The sequence below is a fragment of the Otolemur garnettii genome, unplaced genomic scaffold (assembly GCF_000181295.1).
Source record: "Otolemur garnettii isolate 467f Iridium unplaced genomic scaffold, OtoGar3 scaffold00051, whole genome shotgun sequence".
In the NCBI taxonomy this organism is placed as follows: domain Eukaryota; kingdom Metazoa; phylum Chordata; class Mammalia; order Primates; family Galagidae; genus Otolemur; species Otolemur garnettii.
The window spans coordinates 9,568,850-9,584,913 of record NW_003852446.1 but is presented as its reverse complement, the minus strand read 5'-3'; the positions used below and the strand labels follow the sequence as shown (position 1 = coordinate 9,584,913).

Genomic DNA, 16,064 nt, shown 5'->3' with positions numbered 1-16,064 from the left:
GAGGCTGAGGCAAGAGAATTGCTTAAGCCCAAGAATTTGAGGTTGCTGTGAGTTGTGATGCCACAGCACTCTACCCAGGGTGATAGCTTGAAACTCTGTCTCAAAAAAAAAAAGAAAAAATATATATATATTAAATTCTGGCACTTGGATATCATTTACTGAAGGTTTACTATTATATATTTTTGTTATAAAATTGCTACCGACCTCCAACAAAGTAATCTTTCTTGGGGGGAAAAGCTTAATTTTTTAAAAATTAGAAGTGAACTATATTGATTTGTTAACAATCAAAACACAAATATAATTCTAAACAGACCACTCCTACCAAAGGAGAGCTTTTCCTTCTTTTTGGAGACTCAGTCTCACTCTGTTGCCCTAGCTAGAGTGCAGTGGTGTCATCATAGCTCACAGCAATCTCAAATTCCTGGGCTCAAGCAATTCTATTGCCTCAGCCTCCAGGTAGCTGAAACTACAGAATACCACCACGCCCAGCTAATTTTTCCATTTTTAGTAGAGAGAGAGTCCTGCTTTTGCTCAGGCTAGTATCCAACTCCTGACCTCAACTATTCCTCCTGTGTTGGCCTCCCAGAGTGCTAAGATTACAGGCGTGAGCTACCATGCCAGACCTGAACTTTCTTAACAAAAGTTCACTATACAAACTTCATTATATCTTCTGATAGAACTAACAACTGATTCAAGTGCAAGATGGGTCTAATGAGTCAGAAAGCATTTTGTCTCTAGGAGGCAGAGGCGGGTAGATTGCTTGAGCTCAGGAGTCTGAGACCAGCCTGAGCAAAAGTGAGATCCTGTCTCTACTAAAAATAGAAAAACTGAGGCAAGGGGATTGCTTGAGCCTGAGTTGGAGGTTGCTGTGAGCTATGACACCATGGCACTTTACCCAGGGTAAAAGCTTGAGACTTTCTCAGGGGAAAAAAAAAGAAAGCATTTTGCACACATTAACTCCGGAATGTTGCCTTAAAATATTAATTCAAATATATGTATGAATTATATATGCTACTAGACCAAAATAGTTTAGTAAGCATTAGTTAAGAAATAATCAATATATTTTCTGACGATAAAAAAAAAGAAATAATCAATATAATGATTCATTACCATTCAGCTTTTATATAAACATTTGCATAATGGTAGGTAAGGGAGGCAAATAGAAGTTCAGTGAGTCCTGTGCACTCAGTAAGCAGATAACAAATGTTTACCAGATAGAAAAGCTTAACAGTGTTAAGCTGGGAATATGAGAGGATTATCAAACTTTGGAAAGTTTTCTGCCATTTAAAAGTTGTATCAAAGGTAGATACAACCGTAGTAGCATCACCTGATTTAAAAAGTTGATTTCATGGTACAAAATCTATACTTTGCAATTATAAAGCACTGTTGAAATTAAAGATCTAAATAAATGGAAAGACATCCCATGTTCATGGATCTGAAGACTTAACACTGTTAAAATAGCAATACTCTCCACATTGATCTATATATCAAATTCAACTTAATCCCTATCAGAATCCCAGCTAGAAAATGAATTTCCATACGATTTTAGAGCCTAAATTCAAGGAACCCTAAATACCCTAAAGAATCTTGAAAAAGAACTAAATTGGAAAACTCATACTTCCTGATTTCAAAATTTACTACAAAGCTATAATAATCAAGAAGGGTGAAACTAGCATAAGGACAGACATATAGATCAATAGTACAGAATTAAGAGTCCAGAACCCTCACATTTATAATTAAGTGGTTTTTACAAAGAATGCTGAGCATATTTAATGGGGCAGGAATAGTTTTTTCAGCAAATGGTGCTAGGACAACTGAATATCCACATGCCACAGAATAAAGTTAGATCCTTAGCTTGTATCATATACCAAAAAATACTCAAGATGGACATAAGGCATAATTTAAGAGCTAAATTTGTAAAATTCATAGAAGAAAACATAGCTATAAATCTTTATGACCTTTGATTAGGCAATAGTTTCTTACATGTGACACCAAAAGCATAGCCAACAAATATAAATACACACATATATGTATATATAATTTAAAACTTCTGTGCATTGGCTCAGTGCCTGTAGCTCAGTGGCTAGGGCGCCAGCCACATACACCAGAGCTGGCAGGTTCAAACCCAGCCCGGGCCTGCCAAACAACAATGACAACTACCAAAAGAAAAAAAAGTCTGAGGTTGCTATGAGCTGTGATGCTCACAGCACTCTACCAAGGGTAACATAGTGAGATTGTCTCAAAAAAAAGTAAAAACAATCAAAGGAATGGGGAAAAAATTTGCAAGTTTCATATCTTATAAAGGACTTATACACATATACACTCTTTCAACTCAATAATAAAAAGACATATATCTCAATTTTAAAAATGGGCAAAGAGGGCGGTGCCTGTGGCTCAAAGGAGTACGGCACCGGCCCCATATACCAGAGGTGGCGGGTTCAAACCCGGCCCCAGTCAAAAAAATAAAATAAATAAAATAAAAAATGGGCAAAGGATCTGAATAGATTTTTCTCCAAAGAAATACAAATGGCCAATAAGCATATGCAAAGACACCTGATGACATTATACATCAGGGAAATGCAAATTAAAATCATAATGAAATATTTTATATCCATTAGGATGACTACGATCAAAAGACAGATAATAAGTGTTATAGAGGGGATGCAGAGTAACTGGAACCCTCATACACTGCTGGTGGGAATATAACTGGTACTGCTTTGGAAAACAGTCTAGTAATTTTTCAAAAGACTAAACACAGTTACTGTATGACTCAACAATTCCATACCTGTATACCTGAGAGAAATGAAAACACAAAAGCCTATACATCAGGCGTCCTCAAACTATGGCCTGCAGGCCACATGCAGCCCGCCTAGGACATTTATCTGGCCCACCGGGTGTTTTTGCCACAGCTGCCTGTCCTGCTTAGCAGCCAACTCGTCCCAGGGCCCGCAGTCTGGCCCTCCAACGGTCTGAGGGACAGTGAACTGGCCCCCTGTTTAAAAAGTTTGAGGACCCCTGCTATACATAAATGTTCATTTTGTGTTCATAACACCCAAAAAATAAAAACAACCCAAATGTCCATCAAACTGAAAAATATTCATACAATGGAATATTATCTAATAATAAAAAGAATGAAGAACTCATATATGCTACAGTATGGATGAACCCTGAAAACATGACTTAAAGGAGCCAACTACAAAAGATCACATATTACAGGATTCCATTTATACAAAACTTCCAGGCAAACCTATCAAGACAGAAAGTAGATTAGTGGTTGCTTAGGTTTGGAGGGGAGGGAGAGGGTTGGTGGGAACGACAACTAAAGGGTATGGCAATGTCCCCTTTAAGTAATGAAAAATTTCTAAAGTTGATTGTGATGAGTCACATAAATTTGTAAATATACTCCATGATTGCATTAAGGTACACAGCTATGATTTAATAAAAAAAATTGTAAATATACTGTAAACCACTGAACTATACATTTTAAATGGGTAACTGTATGGTATGTAAATAATATCTTGATAAAAATGTTACCCCTGAAATTTATTTCAACACTTAAGTTGAATCTAGGATTAGGAAGGAACACCTAAGTCCTGTCCATTTTCTACCTAACTGTACTAATTATAAGGCATGGGAGAGGTCAACAAGATCTAAGAAGTGATACCTCTCATGATTTGATATTGATCATATTAACATCAGAGGCACTCAAAGAATATTTTGTTAACTGCAGTTTTTGTAAGGCAGTGTCTGACTCATCACCACCAGATGTTCTCCAACTTTTCCTATTGCACAAACTGCTGTTACACAAAATGGCATCTTGACTATTCTAGCTGCAAAGCATAACTCCAGCAAGCTGAAGACTACTTGCAAAGAAATTAGGGGCAGTCTGTCAGCTGCTTCAGATTACAGGAGAACTAAGAAGCAACCTGAGTAATAAGGAAATAACTCAAACCCTCCACTTCTCAGACATCCAGAAAATTCCTGAGGGTCATGAAGCAGTACCACCATATCTAGTCTGACCAGAGGAAAAAGCTACTGGCAGAGAAGACAGGTATAGCTAATATCTTCGATGAGGCATGATGTTCACGACCTTTTAGCTGTAACATTCATATATTCATTCATTTTTTTTTTTTTTTAAGTTTTTGGCTAGGGCCAGGTTTGAACCCACCATCTCTGGTATATGGGGCTGGCGCCCTACTCCTTGAGCCACAGGCGCCACCCCAATATATTCATTTATTGAACAAATATTTATTTTGTACTTAATACTGCATTGGTTTGACAGGAAAATACATAAGTAGCTAAGACAAAGTGGATAGTTCCTGTCCTCAAGAAACATTATGATCAATTTAAAAACAATCATTAACATCTAGAACACAAAGACTAGATAAAATTTTGCTTTCCTGGCCAGGCACAGTGGCTCTAACCTATAATCCTAGCACTCTGAGAGGCCGAGGCAGGTGGATCTCCTGAGCTTGGGAGTTTGAGACCAGCTTGAGCAAGGCTATAGTCCCAGCTACTTGGGAAGCTGAGGCAAGAGGATCACTTGAGCCCAAGAGTTTGAGGTTTCTGTGAGCTATGACACCACAGCACTCTACCAAGGGCAACAAAGTGAAACTCTGTCTCAAAATAATAATAATAATTGTGATTATTATTATTTTATATATGAACCAAAGGTCATATATACTGAGCTGTCAAAAAACAAAGGTGTCAAGTATGGAATTTTCCACTTATAGTGTCCTATTGCCACTCAAAAAGTTTTGTTTGGAGGATTTTGGATTAGGAATGTTCAACCTAAATTCAAAAACAGCATTTTCATACTAACTAGAGCATCTTACTTTACAAACTTAAAAAACTCCCAACCTTAACTGGCCCCTGAATGCAATTCAGCAATCTAACTCATAAATTGTTAGCTTCCAACACTGGCTCATTCCAAAAGACTAAAACCTTTTCAACCCTTTGCTGCTATCCTTCAGCTTTTCACTCAACCTCGGTAGTCCTTCTATATAAGCAATAAACCTGCTTCACAGGGAAAACAACCATCATTTAAACACTCCTTTTACCTTCTGTCCTTGGATAGGGGCCTTATCCTTAACTGCCTTCCTGTCTCAGCAAAGACGACCCACTCTTTCTCTCTAGGACTGACCGAATTAATAGCCATCCAAGATGGTCCTGGACTCCAGTCCCTCTCCCTTCTCTGGAATTTCAGGCAAGAGGCCTGGGTAAAGTGCCATGGCATCACAGCTCACAATAGCCTCCAACTCTTGGGCTTAAGCGATTCTCTTGCCTCAGCCTCCCAAGTAACTGGGACTACAGGCGCCCGCCACAACACCTGGCTATTTTTTGGTTGTAGTTGTCATTGTTGTTTGGCAGGCCCAGGCTGGATTCAAACCTGCCAGCTCTGGTCTATGTGGCACCTTAGCCTTTATAGTCTTTTGAGCTACAGGCGCTGAGCAGAGAGAATCTCCTTTTTTTTTTTGAGACAGAGCCTCAAGCTGTGCCCCTGGGTAGAGTGCCATGGCATTCCAGCTCACAGCAACCTCCAACTCCTGAACTCAAGCGAGTCTCCTGCCTCCGCCTCCCAAGTAGCTGGGACCACAGGCGCCCGCCACAACGCCCGGCTATTTTTTGTTTGCAGCCGTCATTGTTGTTTGGCGGGTCCGGGCTGGGGATTCGAACCCGCCACCTTAGGTGTACGTGGCTGGCGCCTTAGCCGGTTGAGCTATAGGCGCCGAGCCGCAAGAGAATCTCTTAAGCCAAGAGTTTGAGGTTGTTGTGAGCTCTAAAACCATGGCACTCTACCAACGGCGACATAAGTAGACTCTCTCAAAATAAATAAATAAATAAATAAATAAAAATACTTGCTTCTCTTCCTTTTCCCAAAACCTCCTTTCTTGCATGGGCTCTTTTCCTCTGCCTACTTCTTAAATACCCAAAGGAGCCATACTAGACACTCTTAGTCTACACGCACTCTCTAGTACCACCATCCATTTCCAATATAGGACGCATTTCCTAAATTCTGTTCTCCCAAATTTCTTCCTCTAGCCACAAACTCTCAAAATTCTTATTTTCAAAGGCCTAGAAAAAACTACCACCAGACTGTTCCCAGCAAAAAACTCAAAACTTTTAACAGGTCCTAAATCCTTTTTTCCCCCACCAAATCTACCTCTCAGGCATGACCAGGGACTTAATCTCCCAAGGTAGAAACCTTAGAGTCATCCTTGAATTATCTTTCTCCCTCAAATCCTTCCTCAGCCATGTTTTATCTGTCATCAAACCTTATCCATTTTAGTTCCTAATCTCACTTAAAACACACACTCCCACCCATCCCCTTTACCGTCACTGAGGTACTTAGGATTGTCTTTATCTCATACACAAATCATTTCAACTACTCTCTACCACTAATCTCTCCCTCGCTAATTCTTATTCCACACTGCTATCAGGATTAGCTTCCTAAAATAAATTCAAAATTAAAACAGGATATCATTTTTTTCCTGTCCAGATGGGCAAAAACTAAAAAGGAAAATAATACTCTGTGTTCATTAGCATGTAGGGACATGGACAATCTAAAAAATGTGGTGAGGGGAATTGTATTAAGCAAAACACCAAGGCAATATAACCAAACTTATAAATGTGTACGCTTTTTTTTTTTTCTTTTTGCAGTTTTTGGCCAAGGCTGGCTTTGAACCCGTCACCTCCAGCATATGGGGCCGGCGCCCTACTCCTTTGAGCCACAGGCATCGCCCAAAATGTGTACACTCTTTAATCCAAAAATTAATTCCATTTCTAAAAATTTATTCTAAGAAATAAAACAGAAAGTACACAAAGATATATAAGTGCATCCTGAAGTTCACATCATTCCTTTTTTCATACTATACCACTTGCCTGGAATGTCTTCCTGCCACCTATGTCTTTCTTCAGCTTATAAAACTAGGACTCATCCTTGAGTTCAAAGGTCAGTCACTCCATCCTGTCTCCACAGCAAATTAGTTACACCTCTGCATCACACTGCAACCTTTCTCTCCCACAAGAGACTGTAAACTCTCCAGGGACAATAGTTTGATACATGTGTTTAGCTCATATTCATATCTGTACTACCTACAACATCTGATACACAACTCTCGGGCTTAAGAAATTCTCTTGCCTCAGCCTCCCAAGTAGCTGGGACTACAGGAGCTGACCACAGTGCTAGCTATTTTTTGCTGCAGTTGTCATTATTGTTTAGCAGGCCCGGGTTGGGTTTGAACCCGCCTGCCTCGGTGTATGTGGCCGGCACCCTAACCACTAAGCTACAGGTGCCAAGCCAATTTACTTTCATTTTATAAACATTTAAGAAAATTTCACCCCTGATGTAAGTTAGCAAAGGCAGCCTTCAAAAACAGCTTTGACAATCACTGTACCCCAAAGACTTACAGGAAATCATAAGGTAGTCCTCACAGTTGCTTTTGTCATCATCTTGCTGGTCCACAGGGATCCCGTTGGCATCTATGACAGCTTCAGAGGCACAGTCTGCTACCAATACTTCTTCTGAAACTACATCAGTGCTCAGAGGATCAGTGACAATTTCTGCTTCTACTACACTATCATGAACCACATGTTCAACATGCCCAACATCAGACACGTGTATAGATTCACTTGTCAAGACGTGTTCTGGCATGGATATTGAGGCTGAAGTGATGTCAGAAGCTAAAACATCATCTGGGACCGTGCAATGAGCTAATGAAACTTCTTCAGTTACATCTGAGTCCAGCACTTGCTCAGGAATGATGACTGTTTCAGTTACATCTGCTTCTTCCATGATATCTGGGCACTGAACATCTTCTATAACAACGTCCTCAATAACATCTTGGATTACAACTGAGTCTGGGTCATCAGGAACAAAATTATGCACAGTTATGTCTGAATCCACAACATCTGAAACAAAAACAGTTTCTTGCACTTCCACAACAATCTGATCACCATCCATGTGTGCAGCATCAGCTCCTTTAAAAAAAATTAAAATGACAAATTTTAGAGAGGCATGCATGACTATCTCATTAATGTAAACATTATTTAATTTTTACCAGGAAAATAGCTCCTCAGTTTTCTCAAACATTAACATAGATTAAATAAAGAGGGGACCTGTTTTTGAGTATTTGAAAGTCATTTTTAACATAAGCCCTTTTGTATTCATCCCAAATCAATTAATAGATTTTTAAAAATACTAGAACAAACCAATTCAGGCAATCACAGAAGAAAAATATTCATGAAAGGAAAATTCTAAGAACGTACAATTAAATTCATATAGACTTAAAGAGAGGAGTGTAAAAATTAAGTGAGTAATGCATCTTGAGACAGCAAATACACGATTTTCCTTCTTCAAATGTTTTTTCTTATTGCTTTTCCTTCTTGCTCTATCTCCTTCTGCTCAACTCATCTCTCTCATGTATTTCTTTTACTTCCTTTCCTTTTTTTTCACTTCTCCCTTCACATTCTTCTCACTTAGCTCTTGTGCAATACCAATACCCTCCATCTATGACTATGAAAATTTAGAAATCATCCTTTGAATCTAGGATATAAAAGCATCAGTTCATAAATGAAAAGAAAGAAGGCCACAGTTAAGGAGAAAAGACAATTGGTTGAGGAGGCTCTGGGGATAGATATGATGAATAAAAGCCCAGCTGTGCTGGGGTGACAGAGAATAACTGCCCTAACTTCACCAGGGTACTCTCTCTCTAGCCTCCTCTTATCCCCGAAGATCCCACCTTCCCCAAGACTGTTTCTCAGAATATAGGAAACCCTACTCTAGTCCATTTTGCAGTTGAGGAATGAAGGTAGAGGACTGAATCAACTGAAGCCCAGTGAAATTAAATGACTTCACCAAGACCACATAGTTTGTACAGTGTATGATGCTCAGTAAATATTATTCTGAATGAATGCCACAAATGGCAATAGAGATCATATATCCTTATCAAAAACAACATAAAATAAAACAAATCCAGGATCTTGGCTCCTACAAACAAAGTTTTAAAAAGGCTTACCTAAAAAGCTATTTCAGTATATTAGTACTTCTGGTTGTGACTCAGACCAGGCTGAATCCAAGCAGATGCCTAACTCAATAACTGTGTGTCACTGACCAGACCCTCAGAGAAATACATGGCTTTGTCTACAAACAAAAATGATACGGGACTAAGGAATATCAAAATTGTAGAAAGTCTAATTTAAAGTCAATTCATATTCATTTTATTTACATCTATAAAATAATAAAAAATCTGTAATTTCTTATAATTATATTTAACTCTATAAAATTTCTACAGAATGCTTTGTACTTATTTGTTTTCAATATTCTCAATATTATCAAGTAACAGATTACTGTAATCGCCATTGTGGAGATATGAGCACCAGTTACAAAATCTAAATCAGAGAACAGGGTTGGACACTTATTAGTTTTGTGACCTTGGGCAAGTCATTTAACCTCTGAGTTTCGGTTTCCTCACCAGTAAAATCAGGACAGTAGCATCTGCCATGCATACTTCATAGGACTGTGGTGATGATCAAATGGGAATGTATGAGAAGTGTTCTGAAAAACTGCAATGAGAGGTTTCATTATTATTATAACATATGAAAATGGAGGCCCTGGCAGATTAAGTGACTTGCTCAAAGATAAACAAATACCATAAGTGTTATCAGGACTAAAATGCAACCATTTAGCCCATGACCTAGGCTTGTTTGTGGCAAGACTAAGTGAACAAATACTATCCTTTTTTCTCCAAAGAGCATAGTCTCTCTTTCATGCACATGAAATTAAATTTCATGTTTCAATGAAGAATTATAAACTTTGCAATTATCACTATCCAAATGAAATTACCAAACTTGAGTTAAAAGACTATTCCAAGTTGTTAAGAAAAGCACACGTAGGGCGGCGCCTGTGGCTCCAAAGGGTAGGGTGCCGGCCCCATATGCCGGAGGTGTCAGGTTCAAACCCAGCCCCCGCCAAAAAAAAAAAAAGAAAAGCACACATATACTCCCCACTGATTTAGAGATTAAAGAAAATTAAAAAATTTAAAATCACTAATACTGAATTTCTTGATAAAAATGAATTGCTATTTCCTTAATATACTGCAATCTGACCATTCATAGTCCAATGGAAAACTTGTTAGCATTTTATTTATAAAGGTTATTAGCTTGGCTCGGCACCTATAGCTCAAGTAGTTAGGGCACCAGCCACATACACCAGAGCTGGCAGGTTTGAATCCAGCCCGGCACACCAAACAACAATGACAACAACTACAACAACAACAACAAAAAATAACCAGGCATTGTGGTGAGCGCCTGTAGTCCCAGCTACATGGGAGGCTGAGGCAAGAGAACTGCTGAAGCCCAAGAGTTGGAGGTTACTGTGAGCTGTGATACCACAGCACTCTACCCAGGGCAATAGCTTGAGACTCTGCAGCCCCCCAAAAAAAGTTACTAGCTAGCATGATATTAAACCAAGTGTAATCACTTTACAATGTTATATACAATAATGAGAACCATGGGTAATCGAAAATTGTGAATACCTTTCCCTCCTATTTTTAGGACTTCATGAATACAATTTTCCTTGTATACTCTAGGGAGTAAGGAAAGACTCGATCTTCCTAAAGCAGAAAGCCCCTTTTGACTAGGAGGGAGAAGGGGTTATAAAAGTAGGATAAGACTAGAACGTCAAGAGCTTTCTTTATCTGTTGAGTAATGGAAACAGAAAAGTGACAAGATCCACATGTTATTTTGCAACGTGTACTCTGATTGGTGGGCTAGATTAAAGAGACAGAAGGTAAAGAAAATAGCATAAAAGTTATTGCAAACCGAGAATGAAATGAGAGCCTATCTACATGGTAAGAGGTAGGAGGAGGAAAAGCAAATGTAAACAAGGAATATTTTCAAAGGGAGAATATTTTTAGTGGGATAACTGGACAAGATGGGAATAACTAATAACACTAAGGTTTTGCTATTGCTGCTGTTACTGATAAGAATATGAGAGTTGGTTGTGAGGAAGCCAAATTTTTGAGGAAGGGAATAATAATGTGCTCACTTTAACATCTGTAGATTTTGACAGGATAACAAGATAATCTAAGTGTGAATATCAATGTGAGTCTAGTAATTCATCCATGTGATAACCAACACCAAATGTGGTAGATGGGAAATGGAACAATCCAAGTAGTTTTACCTGTTGCATCAAAAAATGAGTTTGGCTGTTGTGACTGTAATCCAAGTCCATCTTCATCCATGGCCTTTAATTCTCATCAGTCACAGCTCCTAAATCAGGGGAAAAAGTTAACCAGGTCATTATCTTTTTTATATCATATATTTAAAACATCCTATTTTCATTTCTCAGATACTCAAAGATGAATGTCTATCAAAAACTTACCTACCTAAAATAAACAGGAACATAATTAACTTACAATGATATATGGTGATCTATACGACAAGGCAAGGCAGATACCTGGCAAATCAAGTCAATGTTGCCTAGATTTCCTCTTAAATTAAAGCAACAAACGTATTGCTTACACACATCAAGAGCACATATCTTGATGAATTTTGACACATACATAAGCATTTGTAATCACTATCCAGATCAAGACAGAGAACATTATCAGGACCCCAGCACTCCAGTCTTAGTCTATAACATTCTATGCTCCTGTAAGAGTAACCAGTTAATGTTCAACTTAAACATATTTTGTAGTTTACTGGGGGAAATTTCTGCATAATTTTTATGTTACTTCTCTAAATTTAATGTAATCTGTTATCTTTCAACCAATAAATTAAATAATGGACTCCCTTTGGGATTTCTGCCTAACCTCTTACCTAATCCTCTCATCTACAGAAGTAAATTCCCATAGTGTATTTATACTCTCCTGGCCGTAGTTGATTGGCACCAGCTATAAAATGGCAAAAATAAATTCATCTTTGAGCAAAATAAAATCAAAGTCCGATCCCTGAGAATCTGAAACCATGAACAAGAAAATATCTCTTTCTCTTCTCCCTGTCCCCAGCCCTCCCTTACACTCTATCTCTCTCCTGGTGGTTGCAACACAGGAGATTAGAAAGGTCATTTTCTAACTTCAGCTTAAACTAGTTAGATAAAACGTACCATAAAAAACTAAAAAGAATCCAGTGAGTGCCTTGAGAAACAGTACAGGAAGCAGGGAGGGGAGGCTTATCAACGGTTTTTTAGCTCCTGGTTCTAGGCCTAAGGTCCAGCTACATTCCAATAACCTTAACTTTCTCTTTTCTACTTAAGCCAAAAACTTACATTAAAAAGAATCTTAACCAAGAATTTTATATCTTTTTGTTAGTTTGTTTGCTGATTATACAATTATGACGTGCCTCTTACTAAAATTTCAAATAACAAGAACGGGAGCAGTGGCTCACGCCTGTAATCCCCACACTCTGGGAGGCCACGGCGGGTAGATCGCCTAAGCTCACAAGTTCAAGACCAGCCTGAGCTAGACAGACCAAGACCTTGTCTCTAAAAATAGCCAGGCATTGTGGCAGGCACCTGTAGTACCAACTACTCTGGAGGCTGAGACAAGAGAATTGCTTGAGCCCAGGAAAGTTTGAGGTTGCTCTGAGGTATGATACCACAGCACTCTAGCACTCTACCAGGGGCAACAAAGTGAGACTCTGTCTCAAAAAACTAATAAATAAATAAATAAATAAAACTTCAAATAACAGCTGGGCGCAGCAGCTCACACCTGTAATCCTAGCACACTGGGAAGCCAGGCGGGTGGACTGCTTGAGTTTATGAGTTTGAGATAAGCCTGAGCAAGAGGAAGATCCCGTCTCTACTAAAAAATAGAAAAACTGAGGCAAGAGGATGACTTGAGCCAAGAGTTTGGGGTTGCTGTGAGCTATGATGATGACACGGCACTCTACCCAAGGTGACAGAGTGAGATTGTCTCAAAAAAAATTTTTTTCTAGTAACAGAAATACGGGGCATTTTTCTAAAACATCAGCTAGGTAACATCATTCTTCTGTTAAAAAATGTGTAATAAGGCCATTCGTGGTGGCCATGCTTGTAATGCTAGCACTCTGGGAGGCCGAGGCATGAGGATCCCTTGAGCTCAGGAATTCAAGACCAGCATGAGCAAAAAAAGAGATCCTGTCTCTGCTAAAACAGAAAAAACTAGCTGGGTGTTGTGGCCAGCACCCACAGGAAACTGAGGGAGAAGAATCACTTTAGCCCAGGAATTTAAGATTGCTATGAGCTATGACACCACTGGCACTCTACCCAGGGAGACAAAAGAAGACTGTCTCAAAAAAAAAAAAAAAGTGTAATGGCTCCCTGCTGCCTCCAAATAAAGTTCAAACTCCTGTCATGTAAGTTACAGCCCCAAACTACCTTTCCCATTAGTATCTCCCCTTACTTTCCTTCAGAAACCTCTCTTTACCACCACACACATGAACACACACTTCAGGCAAACAAAAATGCCCACATCCCTTTAAAACCCCAATCCTATATTTTGTTCAGGGTTCCTCAACACTTTCCTGGGACACTTTCCCCCCTTTTATCTCTGATCTTTCTCCCAAATCTCCTTCCCCACTAAAATAGAGCTAGAAAGAATTTCTCCCTCCTCTCAATTGCCACAGCACTTTACCCTTCTTCTCTTCTTATACTGGTTTGTCATGTGTTATGGTTATTTATATACTTTATTTTCAGATACTAAATTACATATATACAATCCTTAAAGATCCATGAGAAATCAGATTAACGTTTATAAAGTAAACAAATAGATTTTCAACACAACTCTGAGACATATTCTATTCATTTTCAAAAACAAACAGCATGTTTCATGTTATTCAAAATGCTTCAAATTAAAACAAATGATGGCTATATTAATAAAAAAAATTTCAACCATGAAAATGGAAAGTGTACATGCTCTAAATGAGTTGTCACTGCCTTCTCCAACTAAAACCACCACTTTTTCCCCCCTTTAAAAATGAGAAATGTAAATTCATTTTCAGAGCATAATAAACTACATGAAATTAACCCAATTAAGAAAAGCAACAAAGGAGATTCATTAAGTTTTTTAAGAAATTTCCCTAATCTCACCAGGCACCATTGGCTCATGTTTATAACTGCAGCACTTTGGGAGGCTGACGTAGGCAGGGGTTGAAGACCAGACTGAGCAAGAGCGAGACCCTATCTCTATTAAAAACACAAAAATCAGCCCAGCACAGTGGTACACAATTGTAGTCATGGCTAGTCAGGAGGCTAAGTCAGGAGGATCCCTTGAGCCCAGGAATTTGAGGTTGCAGTGAGCTACGACAAGGCCACTGTCCTCCGGCCTGGGTGACAGAGTGAAACTCTGTCTCAAACAAACAAATAAAAAAAGTAAAATTAAAAAGACTTAATGCCATCGAGCTCTAAGAATTATCCTCCTGCAGAAAAACTTTTTTTTGGCATTCATCCTCCTTGGATTTTTATTAGAGTAGGACAATTCCCTCAGTCTTGAATTTTTCTCCTTCTTCCATTTAAGAGATCCCCACCTCTTTACCTGCTGGCTCCTCTTACCTCCCAGGTTGTGCACTCAGTCCTCCTCTCTTCTGCTTTCTCTTTATTCTTACAGTTTCAACTACTATTTACACAAAGATGATTCCCAAAACCAACCTAACACTTCCAGCAGACTGTCTGCCGAGTATTTGCATCTGGATAAAACTCAGCTTTCCCTGGACATGACCACTATGGCCTTTTACTTCTTCCCCGCAATTACTTCTCCTCAACTTCTTGAGAATCTGTCCTTCTCTTTTTATTCCCAGTGACCATTCCCTCTCTGCTTCGTATTTCATCCCTAGAGGATGAAAATGGCCTCTGGGCTGGCCTTGCTCCTTTCAGCCACTCCCACAACAAATGACTAGAAACCCTAGCTGGTGCCAAGTACTGAGGCATTCCTGCAATCTGTGGGCAGATTAATCCTCTTGAAGCATTGCTTTGATCATCAGGCTCAGAACACTTCAGCAGTTCTCCAATATTCAGGGAGCTCTGCAGCATTAACCCAAGCTACCACAAAAAACTTATTTATTGCTCTTCCCATCCTTTTATACATCACATGCATTTCCTAACAGATACTCTAGCCTACATGGGCATATCCACTCACTTTAAGTGAGCAGTTATTAATTGTTCAACAACAGATTGTTTTGAACTGCTGTTCAAAATTGTAATTGTTTTGACTGGTTATTTTTCCTTCTATTTTATCATTATAAAAACTCAAAACATTTTGGACTTCCAAACAGAGACCCCTCTGGAGTTAGAACTGCTAATTCCCTCTGGTAATCAGAATCAAACCATGTTCTTAGAAGGAAACCTACTTGGAAAGAGTTCTCAGAGTATGATAAAGTAAGGTTACAAAAAGGGTATTAATGTAACTGAAAGCGTCCATGCCTTTGCAGTAGGAATCAGGCCCAGAGACCAGCAGAACCTAAAGACAAATAAGCAGAATGATTCAGAGAACCAAGAATCTAAGAATTTGGATGAGCAAGTACTAATATTTAGTCTGATTACCAAATGCCCTCAAAATATTTCTGGGACTCCACTAACACTTCAAACTCAGCTTCAAAAGTCAAGATGCTGAAAAATGCTTCTGAAAGAATTCACAGTAGAAAACACACACAGTTTTACAGGAAATAATGGGCTAGGAGAAACCCAGTAAATTCATAAAAACTTCCTTCCATTTCTTAAAATAAAGCAATAAAAATTAACATGTATAGCAAAAACATTTTATCAATTCTAAGTTAAGGATCAGGAATATAATTTATTTGTCATATATCTCTTGATGCCTAGATACTTCCCTAATCTCCCTCTTGGGCAACTTAACGGGATGCTTATATATTTACTTTGATTATACAACTAACGTGCATACAAAAACCACTTTTTTGCCTTTGGTCTTCCAAAAACTCAGTGCCTTTTAACTCTATAACTCAACTCTAATTCTCCCTAAGTCATGCTTAGAGCACCAAATTTTATTATACACAGTAGATGGAACTGCTCAAGCTACAGTAAATGCAAACAAAAGCAAATCTGTCTAAAGTAGAATTCTTTTTTTTTTTTT

The 16,064-nt window shown here is 38.6% G+C and overlaps 1 protein-coding gene across 5 annotated transcripts in view; it reads right to left on the bottom strand.

The window, feature by feature from the left end:
- The window catches only part of ZFX (zinc finger protein, X-linked), a 62,019-nt gene that overhangs the window by 22,137 nt on the left and 23,818 nt on the right, over positions 1–16,064 (bottom strand). For 2 of the 5 annotated variants that reach the window (XM_003791916.3, XM_023514355.1), the window contains exons 2-3: positions 11,183–11,271; positions 7,411–7,980 (exon numbers count right to left, since the gene is read on the bottom strand). In XM_003791916.3, the coding sequence (XP_003791964.1) occupies positions 7,411–7,980; positions 11,183–11,243 (631 nt within the window). In that variant the 5' untranslated portion in view covers positions 11,244–11,271. Of the gene's footprint in view, positions 1–7,410; positions 7,981–9,473; positions 9,565–11,182; positions 12,262–16,064 lie in introns of those variants that run through there. The other 3 variants (XM_023514358.1, XM_023514357.1, XM_023514356.1) reach the window with 3 other exon arrangements.